This window comes from Vulpes vulpes, chromosome 9 (assembly GCF_048418805.1).
Source record: "Vulpes vulpes isolate BD-2025 chromosome 9, VulVul3, whole genome shotgun sequence".
NCBI lineage: Eukaryota > Metazoa > Chordata > Mammalia > Carnivora > Canidae > Vulpes > Vulpes vulpes.
This window is the reverse complement of record NC_132788.1, coordinates 47,173,445-47,192,695: the sequence shown is the minus strand read 5'-3', so window position 1 is coordinate 47,192,695 and position 19,251 is coordinate 47,173,445. Positions and strand designations below refer to the sequence as shown.

Here is a 19,251-nt window from a genome sequence, read left to right as displayed (position 1 = left end):
AGAGAACAAAAACTGAAAAAAAAAAGAAGAAAAGAATACCAAGGACTGGGACAACTACAAAATAATAGGAATACCAGAAGGAGAAGCTAGAAAGGAATAGAAGAAATGTTAAAAAACAAAATAAAACAAAAAACACAATGATTGAGAATCTCCCTCAAATTTTTGTCAGAAACCAAACCATAGATTCAGAAAGCTCAGAGAACACCAATCAAGATAAATGCCAAAATAAACTATACCTAGGTATATCATTTTCAAATTACAGAAAATCAAACATAACAAAAAATTTCTAGAAGAAGCCAAAGGGAAAAAGTACAGTATCATAGTGGAAATAAGATAAGAATTACATCTGATTTTCCTCAGAAACTATGCAACCAAGAAGAGAATGGAGGGAAAATTTTTAAGTGGTGAAAAAAGAAAAATCCCAACTTCAAGGTCTCTACCCTGAAAAATTATCCTTTAAAATTGAAGAAGAAATAAAGATATTCTTAGACAAAAATTGAGGAAATTTGCTGCTGGTAGACTGGCTTGAAAAAAATTCTTAACAAAAATTCTTTAGAGAGAAGGAAAAAATATAGGTTAGAAACTTTGATCTAGGGACACCTGTGTGGCTAAGTGGTTGAGCATCTGCCTTTGGCTCCGGGCATGATCCCGGAGTCCCAGGATCGAGACCCCACATTGGCTCCCTACTGCTTGAAGCCTGCTTCTCCCTCTGCCTGTGTCTCTGCCTCTCGCTTGTGTCTCTCATGAATAAATAAAAAAAATTTTAAAAGAAACTTTGATCTACATAAAGAAAGCAAGAGCACTAAAGAAAGAATAGTGAAGGAAAAATAAAAATTTTTTATATTTTAAATTGATCTAATACACAACAGTTTGTTCAAAATAATAACAGCAGCAGTGTATTCATTATGTATGCTTATTCATTTTTGCATATATATGCTTATGTATACTTATATATGAAATTAATGACAGCAAAAATACTAGGGACAAGAAGAAGGAATGATTATTTTGTTGTTATTAAGTACACACACTACCCATGAAGTAGTATGCTGCTGACAGTAGACTTTAGTAGCAAATTCTATGGCAACCATTAAAAAGGTTAAAACAGTTAAGTATAACTGATACACTAAGAAAGTAAAGTGGAATTATATAAAATGCTTACTTAAACTCAACAAAGGCAGAAAAAGTAGAAGACAAAAAGAGGAACAAAGAACAAGACAACAAAGACAAAACAGTAACAAATATGGTAGATATTAATCCAACTATATAAATAATCAATTTGAATGACAATGTCTAAATGCACCAATTCAAGACAGAAACTGTCAGAATGAAATGAAAAGCATAACCCACCTATATGTTGTCTATAAGAAACCCAGTTTAAATATAAAGACGTACAGATTAAAAGTAACTACAAAAAATATATACCATGCTAACAATAATCAAAAAAAGTAAAAGTACCTACATTAATTTCACACAGGGTAGTCTTCAAAGCAAAGTTATCAGGTCTTAAGAAGGGCATTATATAATGATAAAGGAGTCAATTTTGCAGGAAGACGTAACATTTTGTAGAGTGTATGTGCCTAAAAAGAGCAAACTATGTGAGGCAACTACTGCTAAAACTTCAAGGAAAAACAGATGAATCTACTGTCACATTTGAAGACTTCAACACCCCTCTCTCAGAAATAGACAAATACAGTAGACAGAAAATAAGTTAGGACACAGCTGAACTCAACAACACCAACATATAACTGGAGATAATTGATATCTATACATGACTTCATCTGACAACAGATGAATACACATTTCTCCCAAGCTCACATGGAATATAAGCTAGATCACATTCAGGCCCAGAAACCACATCTTAGAAATCAATGCAACAAAAAGCTAGTTCATTGTAAAGATCAGTAAAATTCATTAAGCCTCAAGCCATTCTAAGAAAAAAGAAAAACGACACAAAATGCTAATTTCAGAAATGAAAGAAGAGATGTAACTACAGATCCTATAGAATTTAAAGGATAAAAAGGAATACTAGAAATAATTCTATGCTCACAGATTTGATAACCTAGTGAAAAGAATGAGTTACTTAAAAGACAGAACCTGCTAAAGCTCACACAAAAAGAAAAAGACATTCTGAACACACCTATACCTATTAAAGAAACTGACTCAATAATTAACAATTTTCCAGAACAGAAAGCACCAGGCTCAAATGGGTTCACTAGTGAATTCTACCACACTTTAAATGGGAAGAAATTATATCAATTATCTACAATGTCTTTCAGAGGGTTGAAGGAGAGTAATTACTTCCTAACTCATTCTTTGAACATCACTCTAATATAAAAACCAGACAAAAACATTATAAGAAAACTACATACCACTATCTCCAGTGAACACAAATGCAAAAAACCTCAACATAATATTAGCAAAACGCATCCAAAAACGTGTAAAAAATTATACACCACAACCAAGTGGGATTTATCCACAGCATGTAAGGCTTGTTTAAGATTCAAAAATCAATTAATATAATCCATCATATCAACAGGCTAAGAAAAGAAAAATGACCTGCTCATATCAATAGATACATAAAAAGTATTTGACACAATTCAATAACCATTCATGGTAAAAACTCTTAGTAAACAAGGGGCTTTCTCAACTTTATAAAAACTATCTATAAAACCTTACAGCTAGGGGCACCTGGGTGGCTCAGTTGATTAAGCATTGATCATGGGCTCAGGTCATGAACCAGGGGTCCTGGAATCAAGCACCGAGTCAAGTCAAGCTCCCCATTTAGCAGGGAACCTGCTTATCACTCTCCCTCTGCCCTTCTCCTTCCCCACTGCTCATGCTCACTCTTATCTCTCCCTGTCTCAACACTGGGGAGACTCTTAGTATTATAATCACTTTTCATTAGAATATCTGGGCTTCTGAAAGTGAAGAGTCCAGCATATGGCAATAGTTCTTGTAAAAGTAAATAATATTTATTTTAGTTTTAGACTCTATGGTTATCATAAAACCAAAATGAATGAAGCATTTCTTTCTTACTTTCAAAAGGAACATAAAGACAGAAAAGTTAAATGAATGCTATTTTATGTGAAAAATAGCAAGATTATGACAAGATTGAAATATCGAAGGAGAAAGGATATGGATATATAAAATAGAGAAAATTAAGGCAATGAATTCACTAAAGATGTGCTCATGGTTGCCGAGATTTCTGCAACAAATAATGTGCAGTTACCCCTTTGATGAAACAACTATCTTGAACTTTGGAAGGGCAGCAAAGATAAGCAAAAGCCTTGTCTTTTACAGAGCAAAATTATCTGCTGTAAACTGAAATAGCACAAAGCAATATAGCATTAAAAATGGATTTCACTACATTTAAAGAAAACTTTTTTGTAAGAATTATTGTAAAAAGCAATCACTAATTGTACAAAACACTTTAAAATAAACTATAAGACACCAGTTTATTTGAAAACTCAATAAACCCTAAGTCATAATTCTAGAATAAAACAAAATATCCATTCTTCTTGACAGCTGACAAATTTATTAAATTGCTAACTCCATGGAGTATAAAGGACTTGCCTGACAAGAGGAAGCTATCTGAACATATAGTTTCCTTATGTTTCAGGTAGGATACTTAATGTTTTTATTTTTTACTTCTTAAAAACTACTTTTTTTTCACAGTAAATTCAATATAAATTCCATTTTAGTTTAGTTAAATCTCACTAAATAAAATATTAATTGCTTTTTTCTCCTCTAATAATAGTAATACATATATGTCAAATATACATCATGTGTCTGTTTTACTTCAAATAATTTAGTAAAATAAAAAAGGTAAACTAGCAAATATATATATTAAGAATTGACACACATACACCCTTTCTGAAAAAAATATAAAGGGATCTAATTCGATAGTTATATATTTAAAAATAAATACTTTTGGAAACCAAAATATTATATTCTACATATATTAATAATAACCTTCACAAGAGACACAATCATTATAAACAGATACTGATTTCACTTCTTTTGCCTACTGGAGTCAATCATGTACATTTTTTTGTTAGTTGGGTTAAAACAATGTAATAAAATTTTGACACTGTATGTATAATAGGTAACTTTTCCTGAACTTACAATCAGAAAACATGATTGGACAAAGGATTCTTAAGTCACTTCAAAATGTTAAGGGAAAATCTGCTTTAGGTAAGCACTGAAATACTGAAATTTCCAGGCAATTTTGTTGGTTTACCAGTAGTTATTCAGGACTTTACAATGAGATTTTTATTTAATGGAACTGCTTCATTATTAAGGAGGTTATAAAATTCAGGATAATCATTAGAATAACTGATGGGCAAAATATATTTTAAGAAAAAAAATCTTTGGGGCCCCTGGGAGGCTAGGTCGGTTAAGTGTCCGACTCCTGATTTAAGCTCAGATCACGATCTCAGGGTCCTAAGATCCAACGCTGTGTCAGGCTCCAAACTGGGCTGGAGCCTGCTTGGGATTCTTGTCTCCCTTGCCCTCTGCCATCCCTGTCCTTGTCTCTGTTCCTCTCTCTCTCTAAAAAAATAAATAAAACTTTAAAAAACAAATTTAAAAAAAAATCTCCATTTAAGTTCACTAAACTAATTGCTGAGTCACAAACATTTACATTACAAGAAGATTCTTAATGATAGTCACTGATATAAATTACATATGAGATTCTCTAAATTTTTTATATCTCACATTCCATCAAGCAGTCTACCAAACAACTTGTATCATAACTAAAAACAAAAAGAAGAGTTTTCTGAGAAAAATATTTATATACCTAAAAGAATTCATTTAAACTGCAACTTGAGATTGAATTTTGGTTTGTAAATTTTTTCAGAGTTAAAACAAAATGAAAAATAAATTTTAGTAATACAAAATTGTATCACATCTATAGGCTAATATTTACTGAAGAAAGAAAGAAAACACATTCAATGTCTACTATGTACCAGACACTATGGTAGATATTTTGCATATACTATCTAACTCACTTCACAGTCAGAAAAAGTTGGCATCATTAAAATCATTCCAAAGCTGGAAAAACTGATTCTCAGAGTTGTCCATAGTGGTTTTAGAGAGAGGGCTCTGAAGTCAGGCTTTCGGGATTAGGACCCTGGTTCTAGTCTACCACTTAAATCTTATGGCTTGAGGAAATTACTCAGTTTTTCTCTCCCTCATCAGCAGGAAGTATTAGATGAAATAATAAAGTTACAGAGACTGGCACATAGTAGTATTCAGTAAATGCCACGTATTACCACTACTACTACACACCCTCGAACATCCCCATTACCTAAGTTCAGATAGTATATAACAGAACATTGGTATGAGTCTTAATCTGTCTGACACAAAAAATGTCCAGCTCATTGCATCACACTGTCTCTAATGAGAATTTCTTGCTTAGTGTATTTTCAACTGTTTGATATATAAAAGCCTAATTATATCTTGCACCAGAAAACATATTTTTTTCAAAGCAAATTCTTTCTTTTATATCACCTGAAGAATTTAATAACATATGTTCTGAAAAAAAAGGAGGGTGGACCAAAGGAGAAAGATATGTATGTCATTCATAATTTATCTGATCATCCAAATCAAAGAAAAAGGAAATTTCTAATTTACTGAGTCATCCTGAGATACAAAATACAGAAAATATAATTATTTCAAGATTGGAGGTATACTCCTTGAAATAATTTATTCATCATTTGTTCATTCTTTTTAGTCATTAACTATTTATTAAATGTCTAATGAAAGGCAATTTGTTTAGTTCTTGCTCGCAATATTCACTAGACCAAGACTGATGAGCGCAATACAAAATAGTATTAGTTCCTGAGGAATGACAAAATATCCAAAAATCTTTGATCACCTGGCAGAATTGCTCAAGGTGATCACAGCGCTTGAGAATCATTATGAATGAATGAAATCACAATGGTAACTACATATTAGCCTGAGTTACCATTGTAATCACTTATCAAAAACAGGTAACATCCAAACTGTTTGTGTTGCCCCAAGTTATTTAACTCAGTTCGATAATATTTATCTACTCATTTTATTGCTTTTTTTTTGTGCCACGATAAAACCTAAAACTACACATTAAAGAAAGATGATAAAAAGTGTTATCCCTAGAGATTTAAGTACTAATGGGCAGCTACCCAAAATCCAAAAACCAGCTAAAGAAAAGTCATCTTAAGCCCTTCCAGGCTTTCTTTGACTAGGTGTTGGCTTCAGAACTTGAGTTAACACATCCTCCATTTTAATCCACTATATCTAGAAAATGGGTAGTTCAAAACTAATTTTCATCACTACAACTGAAGTTCAAAATATAAGCCCTAATTAATTACTTAAGTCTCTATTGTAAATACTATCACCTACAGAAAGAAGTTTAAATATAAGGTAATATATAAGCCCATATTATAACAATAGATTTCCAAGATTAATGATATATAATTTTTTAAATATCAAACCGTAGTATTAGAGATACTCTTGTTGGTCATCCAGCCCATTGTCATCATGATAACAAAAGCCAGCATGTACTGAGTCCTTACTATATTGATCTATGTATTTTACCATGGTTAAGCTAAATAATTCAATGTGCTACTATTACTGTAATTTTATAATGGTGGAATTTAAAGCACAAAATTGTTAACATATTCAAAAGTACACTAATAATACAGTAAACCTGAAATTTGACCCGTCTATCTAACTTAAAAGTCCACACATATAACGACCATAATACATAGCCTTCATGATAAAACAATGCCACACAAATTCTGCACAAAGCCTATTTTTAAATGCTCCAGAAAATAAGATTATTCCTTGAATAAATTATTCTAATACTAAGCCCCCTCTATAGAGTAAAAATCATCAAGATTTATAAGGATAGTGTAATAGTGCCACCACAGAAACAATAAAAAGTTTTATAAAAAAGGACTACGAGTGGAAGAAAGAACACGGAAACTAAATGCTTCAGCTTGAAACACAGAAGACAGAGAAATAACTGATTTTATAGCTTAGCTCAAATTCTCCAAAAATTAAAAATTAGATAATATTATAATTGTTGGCATATGGTTATTATGTAAACAGATTTTCAAAAAAAGAATGTATGTAATTTCTCTGGAAATTTAAAACTTCAAATAGATTCTCATTTATCTAGAATAATTTAATAATAACTGAAAATAAGATGAGACATCCAAGGTCTCATTCATCTATATGAATTTATGATATAGCCAGAAAACAAGAAACCCTTTGACCACTGCCCTACAGCTAAGAATCTAGGTTCTTCAAGTAGATGGAGAAGTTCCATTTAACTATTTGGTTTTAACATTTTAAAATGTTAAAAAGACTACATCACTGAAGCACACACATATCTGTGATGGCCCCCTTCAAATTTTAAATAACAAAAGACTGTATTACTAGTAGATACAACTGTCCACAAAAGACCCAATCTCAGACATTAAGGGCTTTGACACAATTACGGCAAAAGTATTAGATAAGAATTCAAAATAGCACATAACTGAATTGCAGGGTAGTTTGGAATTGGATATGTATTATTCTTAGCATCGTGATACTTATTTATATGTTTTCTATTGGATTTAAACTAAGAACATATATATCACTGCAAATTTGAAGTTATTTATTACAGAGAAAAATTTAGATGATATAGAACTAAAACAAAATGAAAATCAGAATGCTGACCCCTTACATTATCTTCTATATCCACGATGAAATAAATACAATTTAAATACCAAAATGTAAACATTAAAATGAGTTTTGAAGACAAGCAATGAAAAAAAAAAAAAAAAACCATGTGCCTTGGATGAATGGACCAGATAACCTGCTAAAATATGATTTTAGCACTAAGATTCTATAATGGCTATTCATGTAGGTATAAGTTATTATGATGGTTTTAATTAGAACATTTGCAAACTACATAACCTTTCTAATTTTTCTTCACAAAGCAACAAAGTCCATTTCAGGTTAAAATAATTATGGACAATATTAATTCATAAGGAATATTTAAATTACACATGGGAGTTTTCTATGGACTACCTCATCTCCAACTACTTTTCATAGATCTTACTAAGTTTTTAATTACTGATTACAATGATTACAATGTATATAGGTTCACTTTGATGATAAAGAGCAAAACATTTTGAATTTAAATCCAGAACTGAAATTTAAAGTTTTATCTTTCCACTAGGCTGATATGCCTCCCAATGAAATTATTTAAGATCTTATAGCAAAGTAGTATCACATTAGGGCAGGATGTCAAGATACCTTTTTACTTCAAGACTCCAACCTTTACATTGATATAAAAGAAAGCATGACCCATGGATTAGGAGCTGGCTGTTGTACATGTCATATTTATATTCATATTTAAACTGTACATAAAGATGGTCTCAATACAGGGATAATATTATTAGCAATTAAAATAGAATTTTGTTAATAGCTTATTTAATAATGTAAGAAAATCATGTTACATTTCAATGGACTTAAAATTTTTCCCATCTTTGCCTTATTCACTAGGTTTTCCAACAATTCAAAATTGGATGACCCATGAAAAACTTCATGTATATGTATATATACTAGTGAAGCGCTCCTATACTGCTTCTGAAGTAAAAATGAATGTTTACCTATATATTTTTCTCTTTAAATTCTCCAAACATAGCAATGTACAGAGTAAAAAGATAAAAAGATAAAACTCACATTTAACTTATGTAAATGATTCTAAGATATAAAATTGTATCAGCATTTGATGCATGAGGTCTGTTTTAATAAAAACGAAGGAAGCTATAGATTTGTATGTGACATCGACCTAATGAGAAAATAACTAAATTTTTATATATACATGGATATTCCATGGGGTAGACTGCATTCTCATATATGAACTGTATATAAAAGAGAGCTAATATAAATTAAAATTATGCTTGTCTTTGATAACAGAATTATAAAATACTAATATATAATATATAAACTATGTAACTGTTATCAGCTACTGTTCTTCAGAATAAACTTTACCCTAGTAATTTTGTTTAAGCTGACAGGATTTCATGGATGATCCAAACCATAACCATTTCCAAAGGATAAGACTGGGACTAAATTTTTCCTCAATTTGTATAATAATCCCTATGCAACATCTGGTAAGAAGTTTTGATTTATTATCAAGGAAGTCATTCCTTAATGATTTTAAGTGTCAGGTTTTAATATCGTATAAATAGATATATGCCTTAGTCCTAAAGAAACTTTTATTAGTACTTCAGGGACAAAAACCAAATATTATAAAAAATTTACATAGCATCAACTATGCCAGACATAATGTAAGTGTGTAAAAATTACAAGAAATTACACATTTAAAAAAAACTTACCAGACAGTTGTTTCCACTTGACTGTCATTGAGCTGCCTATTGTCCAGTTGGGCAAAGAGTGGAAAAAGCACTTGAATCCCTCCAATTGAATGAATTGCACTATGAATTGAATGTGTTACTATAGCTTTCACATCCTATGTTCAAAAACAAAAATGTTTATTAAATTCCTGAAGCATAAAGTTATCATTATTTCCTTGTTCCAAATAACTTTGTAAGAAATCTTAAAAAATAGACATCTTTAAAGCCCTCAATTATAAAATTTTTGATTCACATATAAAATAAAAACTCGATTATCTCTGTAAATCACTTTTAAATTGGCATTTTAAATTGTGATTTTTATACTGAAAATATGAAGCTATAAATCAAAAACAATTTAGAATAAGAAATACTATTAGCAGATTTAAAGACATTCAAGTAATTTTTATATGGGGGTGTAATAGTAGTACATTCTTAAAGCAAGGTATATTTTTGTATCTAACAACTATCTGTTGAGCTAGTCAACTGGTTTTATTTCAAAGAATATAGAACAGATAAGATAACAGAGCTGTCAGAATCCTTACTAAGGAGACTAGTCCAGGGTAAAGTATACTGCCAAAAAATAAAAATAAAAAATAAGGGAGAAGGCAAAAATGTCACAGTACTAGAAAACAAAAAAAGAACTAGCAACTATAGAGCTATAGATTAGCTATGTTTAACGTTAATGCTCAATGAGAATATAAAACTAAGCTACTAATCACCTACCTGGAGCATTAGAGCATGTGGGGAATGCACAAAAATTGATGCATTTTCCTTTGGTGAGGATTCCAAGCACAGCTGAGCATCGGTGGCCTTAGCATTATATGTAAATGCAATACTACTTGCAAGTTTCCCATCATACAGCACCTGTTTATGATGTTCTGCCAAATGAATGTCACTCTCAGATTTAAATTTGAAGGTACTCTGAAAAAATAAAACTAAATTAAATACTCATTTAAAGACAACCTAATAAAACTCTCAAGTCTTAAAGCATAGAAATATTTAAGGTAATAAACAATTTGTTTTGACCCTTTCAAGTGTCAGGCATTAGTCAGTGGTATTACATTATTTTTGTTTTCTCACTTCAGTTCTATGAGTTAAAATTTTACTCATGTTAATAAACACACTTGGATCTTCATATCTTTGTTTTTATTGCATTTTTGATTATTTATAAAATATTTTATTAGAAAAAAATATAAAGCCAGATGTTATTAAATTTCTGGTAAAAAGATTTTGATTTAATGCCTAGGAACATTAATTTTTCTTGTTTAGACATTCAAAAGTATTTACGTAAGTAAACAGTGCCTGGTACATGAATTACTTATATAGAAAAATGATTATCATTTAAGACTATGAAAAATATTTTTATGCAAAAAGATTTATGTCTCTACCATAAAAAGTATATCAACATATTAACAATACTATCCACAAAAGTATCAGAAAGTAATATTAAATCCAAAAGAAAAGTTCATTAAAACATGTCACCCTTTATACAGAGAAATAACAAAGATGTAGTAGCTGTAATAAGAAAGATATTGTTAGAAATGGTTGAAACTTCTGATAAAGACAAATAATATTTAACTTCTGCAACAATCACATGATATTATTATTATTATTATTATTTTCAATTTATAACTATGAAAACCAAATGTTAATGAAATTAAGATCTGGAAGGGATAATGCGAGGACATAATGCCATGTCTTTTGCTCAGAGTATTAATGGATTAATGGTGAAGTAATCTGGATTGTAATCCAGGCTCTACCTCTAATTATCTCTAGGCCTTTATTTAGTGTCAAAGAAATCATTTAACTAATGTGGCTCCTTTTCCTTACTCTGATGTTACAGTAAGATTAAACCAAATGTTCCAAACCAAGATTTTTACAGAAGGCAAATAGATATATGTATAAATTAAGCAGGCCTCATGGAGATTTCATAAGACTAGATAGTGCATGTCCTGTCTCAACGTATCCCTCAATGTTCTGCTCAAGATAATTAATGCACCATGTTGCCAGTTCTTCAATACTTTCCAAAGAAACATGAACTTGGGACTTCCTTTTTAAAAATCACATAATCTGTAATTTAATGTAAATATTTAAAAACACTTTTCAGACCAAACAGGGCAGGCCAAATTTAGCCCATTTTCTGCTTTTAAACTAGTATCCAGAGAGCCTTCCTTCCTTGAACCTGGACACAAACCATTGATCGGCCATGTCAAATACAAAAGCAAAATGAATAAATGAAAATTTGTATTTATGTGACTATGGATGCCACTTTCTGTCTTCCAAATGTAAGCACATTTACATATTTTGATGTAAAAAAAGGTAACAAAATTACAGTACTTTGGATCAGATCTTGCTTCCTCTTCTCAATTAAATGGAATGTAGAACTTTATCTGCCACCTCAGATTTTCAAAATGTTTGAGTTTATATAACTAAAAAATTCACACTGTCCAATCTTGAGGTAACAGTTGGGCTTAAAACATGTTCTAATTTAAAAATAAAGATTATATTTCAGTCACTCTTGCACTAGAAAATTGGTGACAATTACAATAAAAAAGAAATTTTTAAAAAGTTATATCTGAATGAAATTATGAGTTAACTATATTAGGTAGCAATATTAGCAACATAAAACTAATTTGCCTTCATTGGTTGCCTTGGTGTTATAAAATAAACATTTTAGTATGTATTTCAGTAGGATTATACATGTTCAGAATGTTTAATATTTATTTTCTAATCCAATCATTTTAAAATAAAATTTGACAAATATACTAGATTTTTTACTTATATTGCAAAGCACTGATCAAAAGTAGATTTAATTACTTTAGAGGAATAAAATATATGAGTTAGTTTATAGAAATAAAAGTATTTAATTGAGGGAGTTTGGGAGAAGAGTATATATGACATTACACTGGAAAAGCAGACCAAATAAGGAAGAGGGGAGTCAAGGAGTTGGATGACCCAAGAGCAAGCTGGAGTTGAATCAAGTAGAGTAGTGGCGCTTCCTTATGTTGATTATATTATATGTAGGAAAACAATGTGTAAATGATGGGAACAGCAACTGGAGAAAGAGGAACATATGCTCTAGCTAGTAGAGCTACCTTTTATTCAGTTTTTTTTTCTTTTTAATTTGACAAAAACAAAGTCAACAAAAGCAAAAACAAACCAGCAAGACTACATCAAACTAAACAATTTCCACACAGCAAAGCAAACCACCAACAAAATGATAAAGCAAGATATCTAATAGAAAATATCTGCAAATCATATATCTGGCAAGGGGTTAATATCCAAAATATATCAAAATATATAAAGAACTCAACAAGTCAACAAAAAAAAAACTGATTAAAAAATGGGCAGAGAAACTGAATAGATATTTTTCAAAAAAAGACATACAGATGGCCAACTGGCACATGAAAAAATGCTCAGTATCATGAATTAGGGAAATGTAAATCAAAACCACAATGAACTACCACTACACACCTGTTAGAATGGCTATTACCAAAAAAGACAAGATATAACAAGTGTTGTCAGACATGTGGAGGAAAGATAATCTTTTTGTACTGTAATGGGAATAGAAATGCAGCAACTACAGAAAACAGTATGACATGTTCCCAAAAACTTAAATACAGGGGCACCTGATGGCTCAGTGGGATGAGAGTCTGACTCTTGATTTTGGTTCAAGTCATGGTCTCAGGGTCTGGAATTAAGCCCCACACTGGGCTCCATGCTCAGCATAGAGTCTGCTTAGGATTCTTACCCTCTCTCTTACCCTATGTCCTTCCCCCACTCATGCATAAGCACACTCATGCATAAGCACACTCTCTCTCAAATAAATTTTTGAAAACTTGAAAAAATTATGTAAAAAAACTTAAAACTAGAACCATATGATCTACCAATTCCACTTCTAGATATTTATCCCAAAAACCATCAAGATTTACTTGAAAAGATATATATACCCCCTATGTTCACTGCAGCGTTATTTACAACAGCTAAGACATGGAAGCAACCTAAGTGTCCATAGATGTAGAAATGGATAAAGAAAATGTGATACACATATATGTATACAATGGGATGTTATTCAGCCTTAAAAAAACGAAATCATGCCGCTTGCAACAACATACAGACCTTGAGGGCATTATGCTAGGTGAAGTAACTCAGAGAAAAATACTATATGACCTTATATATATGTTGAACCTCAAACACAGAAATAATGGTCAGAGGTGGAGGGTGGGGGTAGATAAAATGGGTGAACGTGGTCAATGAGTATAAACTTCTATTTATAAGATGAATAAATTCTGAAAATACAATATACAAAATGTTGATTATAGTTAATAATACTTTATATTTGGAAATTGCTAAGAGAGTAGATTTAAAAGTTCTCAGTACAACACTAAAAATTATGGCTATGTGAGGTGATAGATGTGTCAATTAACCTTATGGTGGTAATCATTTCACAATATATACATATATCAAATCATATGTTGTATGTTTTAAACTAATATATGTTATGTGTTAATTACATCTCAGGAAAACTTGAAAATAAAGCTTTGAAATTTAAAAAAGTAAAATACTGTATTGTTAGTTTTATACAGTGCAATAAATAGTTAACAATATTAGGTTCAAAATGACTTAGACTTAAGTCTGAATCCCAGCTCTATCACTGACTAGATGTGTATCCATCCACAAGTTATTTACCTCTCCTATGCTATAGATCTAACAAATAAAATAGTAAGCAGAGCACTTTGAACAATACATGGATCTTTAAAAGCAACTGAAAATGGTAACTGTTATTACTGTGTCCTTTTCTACTTAGTATTATACAAATATTTCTCTATCTTTAATATTTTTTCATAAATATCACTCATAAAACATTTACCATAAATTTTATGTAATGGTATATTGCACTTAAGACAGTGAACATTCAGATATCTGTAACATAGTTGGTTAATGAGGCAAAGCCTCAATGAGTAGAACCCTAATAACCCAAACTGGAATTACTTAACGTAAATATGAGAAAATGTTCCAGAACACTGCTAAACTCAACTAAATTAAATTTATCTAATTGCTACAAGAGGAGAGATTTGTTATTTTCTAATACTAATATCTAAAAACTTCACCAATATCAAGAATATAGCCATTTTCCATTGAAATTATCTAAGAATGACATACATATGGCAATACTTACTGTTCTCAGTATCATTATGTGATAAGAGTTGCTGATTTTAATAGGTAATAATATTGCAACATTCCATGAATTATATTTCCTGATGTATAAGAAAGAGAGCATTGCTACCTGTACTGTGTAGAATTTTCACTTCAAAATGAATAATCCATCTGAATTCATCAAAATTAATTCACTCTAATATCTACATTTCCAAACTTCTCTAGGAAAATACATAAATAGCATCAATCCATTCTCCTGCTACAGTTTTTTTTTAATAATTCCAAATGACTGGAAAATCAAAATTCACTATTTTGATATTCAAAAGTCTTCAAAAACTTGGTTTCAGCCTATCATTATCATCTTCACATTCAACCATAAACTACTCAGCCTACTCTGTATTCTACTATGAAGCTACAACTGATGTGGACTAATCCATAGACACATCCTACTCTCCCTTGCTTCTATCCCTGTAATCATGCCCTCTCACATTCTATCATCATGTCCTGTTCATCCTCTGAAATTAATGTATTTTTCAAGAACCTTAAAAAATTTCTTATTCGATGAAGAGTTCCTAAAGTTTTGTAGCTGAAATTAATCATTTTTCCACAAAATTTTAGTAGTATTTGCATTATATTTCCTTTCTGATATACATACTTTTAAGTATAAACATTTACGTCTATAATTATTCTCATAAAGAGTGCGTAAGCTTGATCATTTTTAATCTTTAGAGCTTAGAACACTTCCTTGAATATAATAAATATTTGATATACCTTATGAACAAGCTTAAAGAAAACAATATAGTCACAAACATGCCAACAAATGACATACGAATCAACACAGAAAATTCTGATACATAAAGTCAGTGACTTCAACACAGTGGATAATTGTTCACCCAATCAAATCTTTTTAAAGATTTATCTATTTGAGAGAGCATGCGGGCATAAGCTGGGTCAGGGGCGAAGGGAGAGAGAGACTCAGACTCCTCACTGAGCACAGAGCCTGAGACATGAGGTTTGATCCATGACCCTGAAATCATGACCTGAACTGAAGTAAGACACTTAACCGCTTGAGCCACCTAGGCATCCTCACCCAATCAAATCTTTAAAAATTATGATAATGGCATGTATAAAATTAGCACAAGTACCAAGTATCAGCACTATAATAACTACAATATTTCAAATATTAAATAAATGTATCACTGATATCAACCAATATCCAAAAGAAATATTTAACATAAGGATACTGAGAAAAAGCTTATATCAAATTAAGCAATCATTTGCCAATATCAATTTTGTGTAATTCATTCTCCTAATATGAATAAATTTTTAACATGCATGCAGTTGCACAGAATGGATACTTTGATAGGCTAGAAATTTTAAAAATTAAACTGCAAAAGCAATCATTATAATATCATAAAAGATACACTTTGTAGAAATGATTTGGTTGGATACATGTATAAATAATTATAATCTAGTAATTCTATCTAGTAGAGTAAAACTCCAAAATTTCTATACCATTATTGCCATTCATTTGTATAATAATTACTAAGCACTTAAGGATGTGGACATAAACCTTTTCTCACTGGGCTAACACTCCATAGTCTCAAACAACTACGTAATCTCTACTACCTCTCTTCTAACATCTGCTTTCTGCTAGAGTTTATGAAGCCTCCCACTATAAATGTACAGCTCTATCCCCTGGCAAAGAATGCACAGGAAACCGTCAGGAAGACTTTTGTCCCTACCCCAACAGCTTGCTCTTGTTTCTGCACCCTGTTCCACATATTCTAGATAATTCAGCTGTTCTGAATTCTGATTTCAACCTCCTTAACTCAGCTGCCTCCAGAGCTGGAATATATGGAAATATTTTTATAAGCCCTAGCCAGATATCAAGGACAAATGCCAAGCTCATCTTAAATATATTCCTACTCTCAAGGATATCAGACCTGTGGTATGTGTATTGACAAAAGTTAAAAACCAGATGTTTTGTAATTTTGCCCATTTTTATAGTTCTATACGGTATTATGGCACATTCAGTACCAGTTACTCCAGAATGGACAAAATCAGAAATCTGGTTGAATGTTTTCTGAAATTAATTAATTAAGACAACACTTACTTCTGGTCTTTTTTATTTTAGCCATTCTGACTAAACGTATAAAGTGATATCTAATTGTGGTTTTTCTTTGCATTTCCCTGATGATTAGTGATGTGTCTGTTTTCATGGGTCTGTTGGCTATCTGTACGTCTTCTTTGAAAAAATATTCATGTGCTCTGCTCATTTTTCAATTGGATTGTCTTTTTGGTGTTGAGTTACATGAGTTCTTTATATATTTTGGATATTAACGTCTTATCAGATATGTCATTTGTGAAATTCTTCTCTCATTCAATAGAGTGCCTTTTCATTTTGTTGGTGATTTCCTTCACTGTGCAAAAACTTTCCATTTTGATGTAGTCCTAATAGTTTATTTTTGCTTTCATTTCCCTTGCCTTAGGAGATATCCAGAAAAATGTTGCTAAGGCCAGTGTCTGAGAAAATACTGCAAGTGTTCTCTTCAAGTATTTTTATGGATTTCAGGTCGCACATTTAGGTCTTTATTCCATTTTGAGTTTATATTCAGCCACTGTAGAAAACAGTATGGAGGGTCCTCAAAAAATTAAAAATAGAAATATCCCATGATCCAATAATTCCACTACTGAGTATCTACCCAAAGAAAATGAAAATACGTGGGATCCCTGGGTGGCGCAGTGGTTTGGCGCTTGCCTTTGGCCCAGGGCGCGATCCTGGAGACCCGGGATCGAATCCCACATCAGGCTCCCGGTGCATGTAGCCTGCTTCTCCCTCTGCCTATGTCTCTGCCTCTCTCTCTCTCTCTCTGTGACTATCATAAATAAATAAAAATTTAAAAAAAATAAAATAAAATTTAAAAAAAGAAAAGGAAAACACGTATTTTCCCTACCAAAATAAACAACTCACTTATTCCTTATGAATTTCAAAGTAATCTTAGAAGCTTCATGAGCCTAGCTGAACTGGTTTTTAAAGCTACCTTTTCTCTATGAAACACTTCTCAGTTCCTACAATCAGAATCCTTTTCCATGATCCCAGTGGACTTACTGTTCTCAGATAACATGATATAAATTCAATCAACTTCACTTTTTAGCTTTTTGTATGTTTTTCTCCTTACTTGGTTATAAGTTCCTTAAAGGTAATTTATAGCTTTGCATGCTCCATAATGCCTGTGATAGTGTTCCATGCATAGAAATGCCTTAACAAATATTCTCTGAATTTTAAATTTGTTTGAGGAAATTCACCCAAACAGAATCATTTCAGGTTTTCCTCTAGTCATTTTAAAGCTACTTTTTATTGACTTTTCCTTATTCAGGGGAAATTCAGAATTTAGAATAAAATTATCCATTCCGCTTTTTAATATTTTGGCATTTTTATTTTCTAATCTTTTTTTGACAGTATACACCCACTTTATATTTAATTACTTGTACTTTAAGATTAAAAATATACTACCTTATTTCTTCCTTGATTTTGGTCTTCTTTTTGCATTCATTTCAATCTTAAAACTTTTGCTTTCTATTGCCAAAACCTACCACTCTTCAGTTTTTATTTCTTTAAATATCTGTTTTTTTCTTTTTTGGCTCTCTTTTGCTTCTTTTTTCTTTTTTGAGCCCTTTCCTTGTTACATATATATAAAAAAGTTGGTTGCTTTGACAAATACATCATCCATTAAGCATGAATATGAAATCACCAATGTTCTTTACCACACATATAACTTAGAAAAAAAAAGTCTTTTTTGGGCTGAAAAATCTTATACCAATAATTATAATATAATTCATTCTTATAATCTTCAATGAATTTAAGTGAAAAGTACTAGAAAACACTGAAGATATCACTCTGGCTCATGGTTACTATTCTTTGAAAACATGTCAAAAACAGTTCACTAATTCTTATCTTTTTTTTCATATGTCTGTCATGCTTAAGAACTCTGCATCCTAAAAATGATGTATTGTTAAATACTATAATTAGCTTTTCCATGTTGGCATTTTAACAATTCTGCAATGTATGTACATTCTATAGTCTTTACTTTCATTTTATTCATATTGCTTACAATGAAATAAATAATGTTTAATATATTCTCTGGAAAACTATAAAACAGTTTTGTGAAATATAATGTAATAAGTCTAATAAAACCTATTCTTATTTGAGGAAAAAATAAAAACTGGAATTAAGTTTTTCGGTCCACAATGCAAATATCACATTTCCTACTTTGGTTGTTAGGAGCAAGACACCCTCATATCATAATTAATTAAATATACCATTTTTAGTTTTTTAAAAAATTATGATGCAATTTAAGTGACTATAAAGAATCCATTATTAAAATATGATAATTTTCTTATATTTATTCCACTTTTGGTATTTAGGTTACTTCCAACACTTCAAAATTATATATTAAGATATGATAAGCATGCTTACACATAAGTATCAATAGTCACTAAATTATTCCTTGAGGGATTTTCAGAAGCAGAATTTTTATATAAAATGGTATGAGTAAGATGGGGATGGGGATGAAAATGAGCAGTGACTGCCAATAGGCATGTGGAGTGATAGAAATGTTCTAAACTTGGATTGTGGTGATATCTGCACAACTCTGTAAGTTACTTAAAATAATTAACTTGTACACTTAAAAGGAGT

The 19,251-nt window shown here is 31.0% G+C and overlaps 1 protein-coding gene across 15 annotated transcripts in view; it reads right to left on the bottom strand.

The window, feature by feature from the left end:
* Nucleotides 1-19,251, bottom strand: part of NBEA (neurobeachin) — a 662,404-nt gene that overhangs the window by 535,620 nt on the left and 107,533 nt on the right. For all 15 annotated transcript variants that reach the window (XM_072719992.1, XM_072719993.1, XM_072720000.1 and 12 more), the window contains exons 9-10: nucleotides 10,119-10,316; nucleotides 9,378-9,511 (exon numbers count right to left, since the gene is read on the bottom strand). In XM_072719992.1, coding sequence (XP_072576093.1) covers nucleotides 9,378-9,511; nucleotides 10,119-10,316 — 332 coding nt within the window. The remainder of the gene's footprint in view (nucleotides 1-9,377; nucleotides 9,512-10,118; nucleotides 10,317-19,251) is intronic.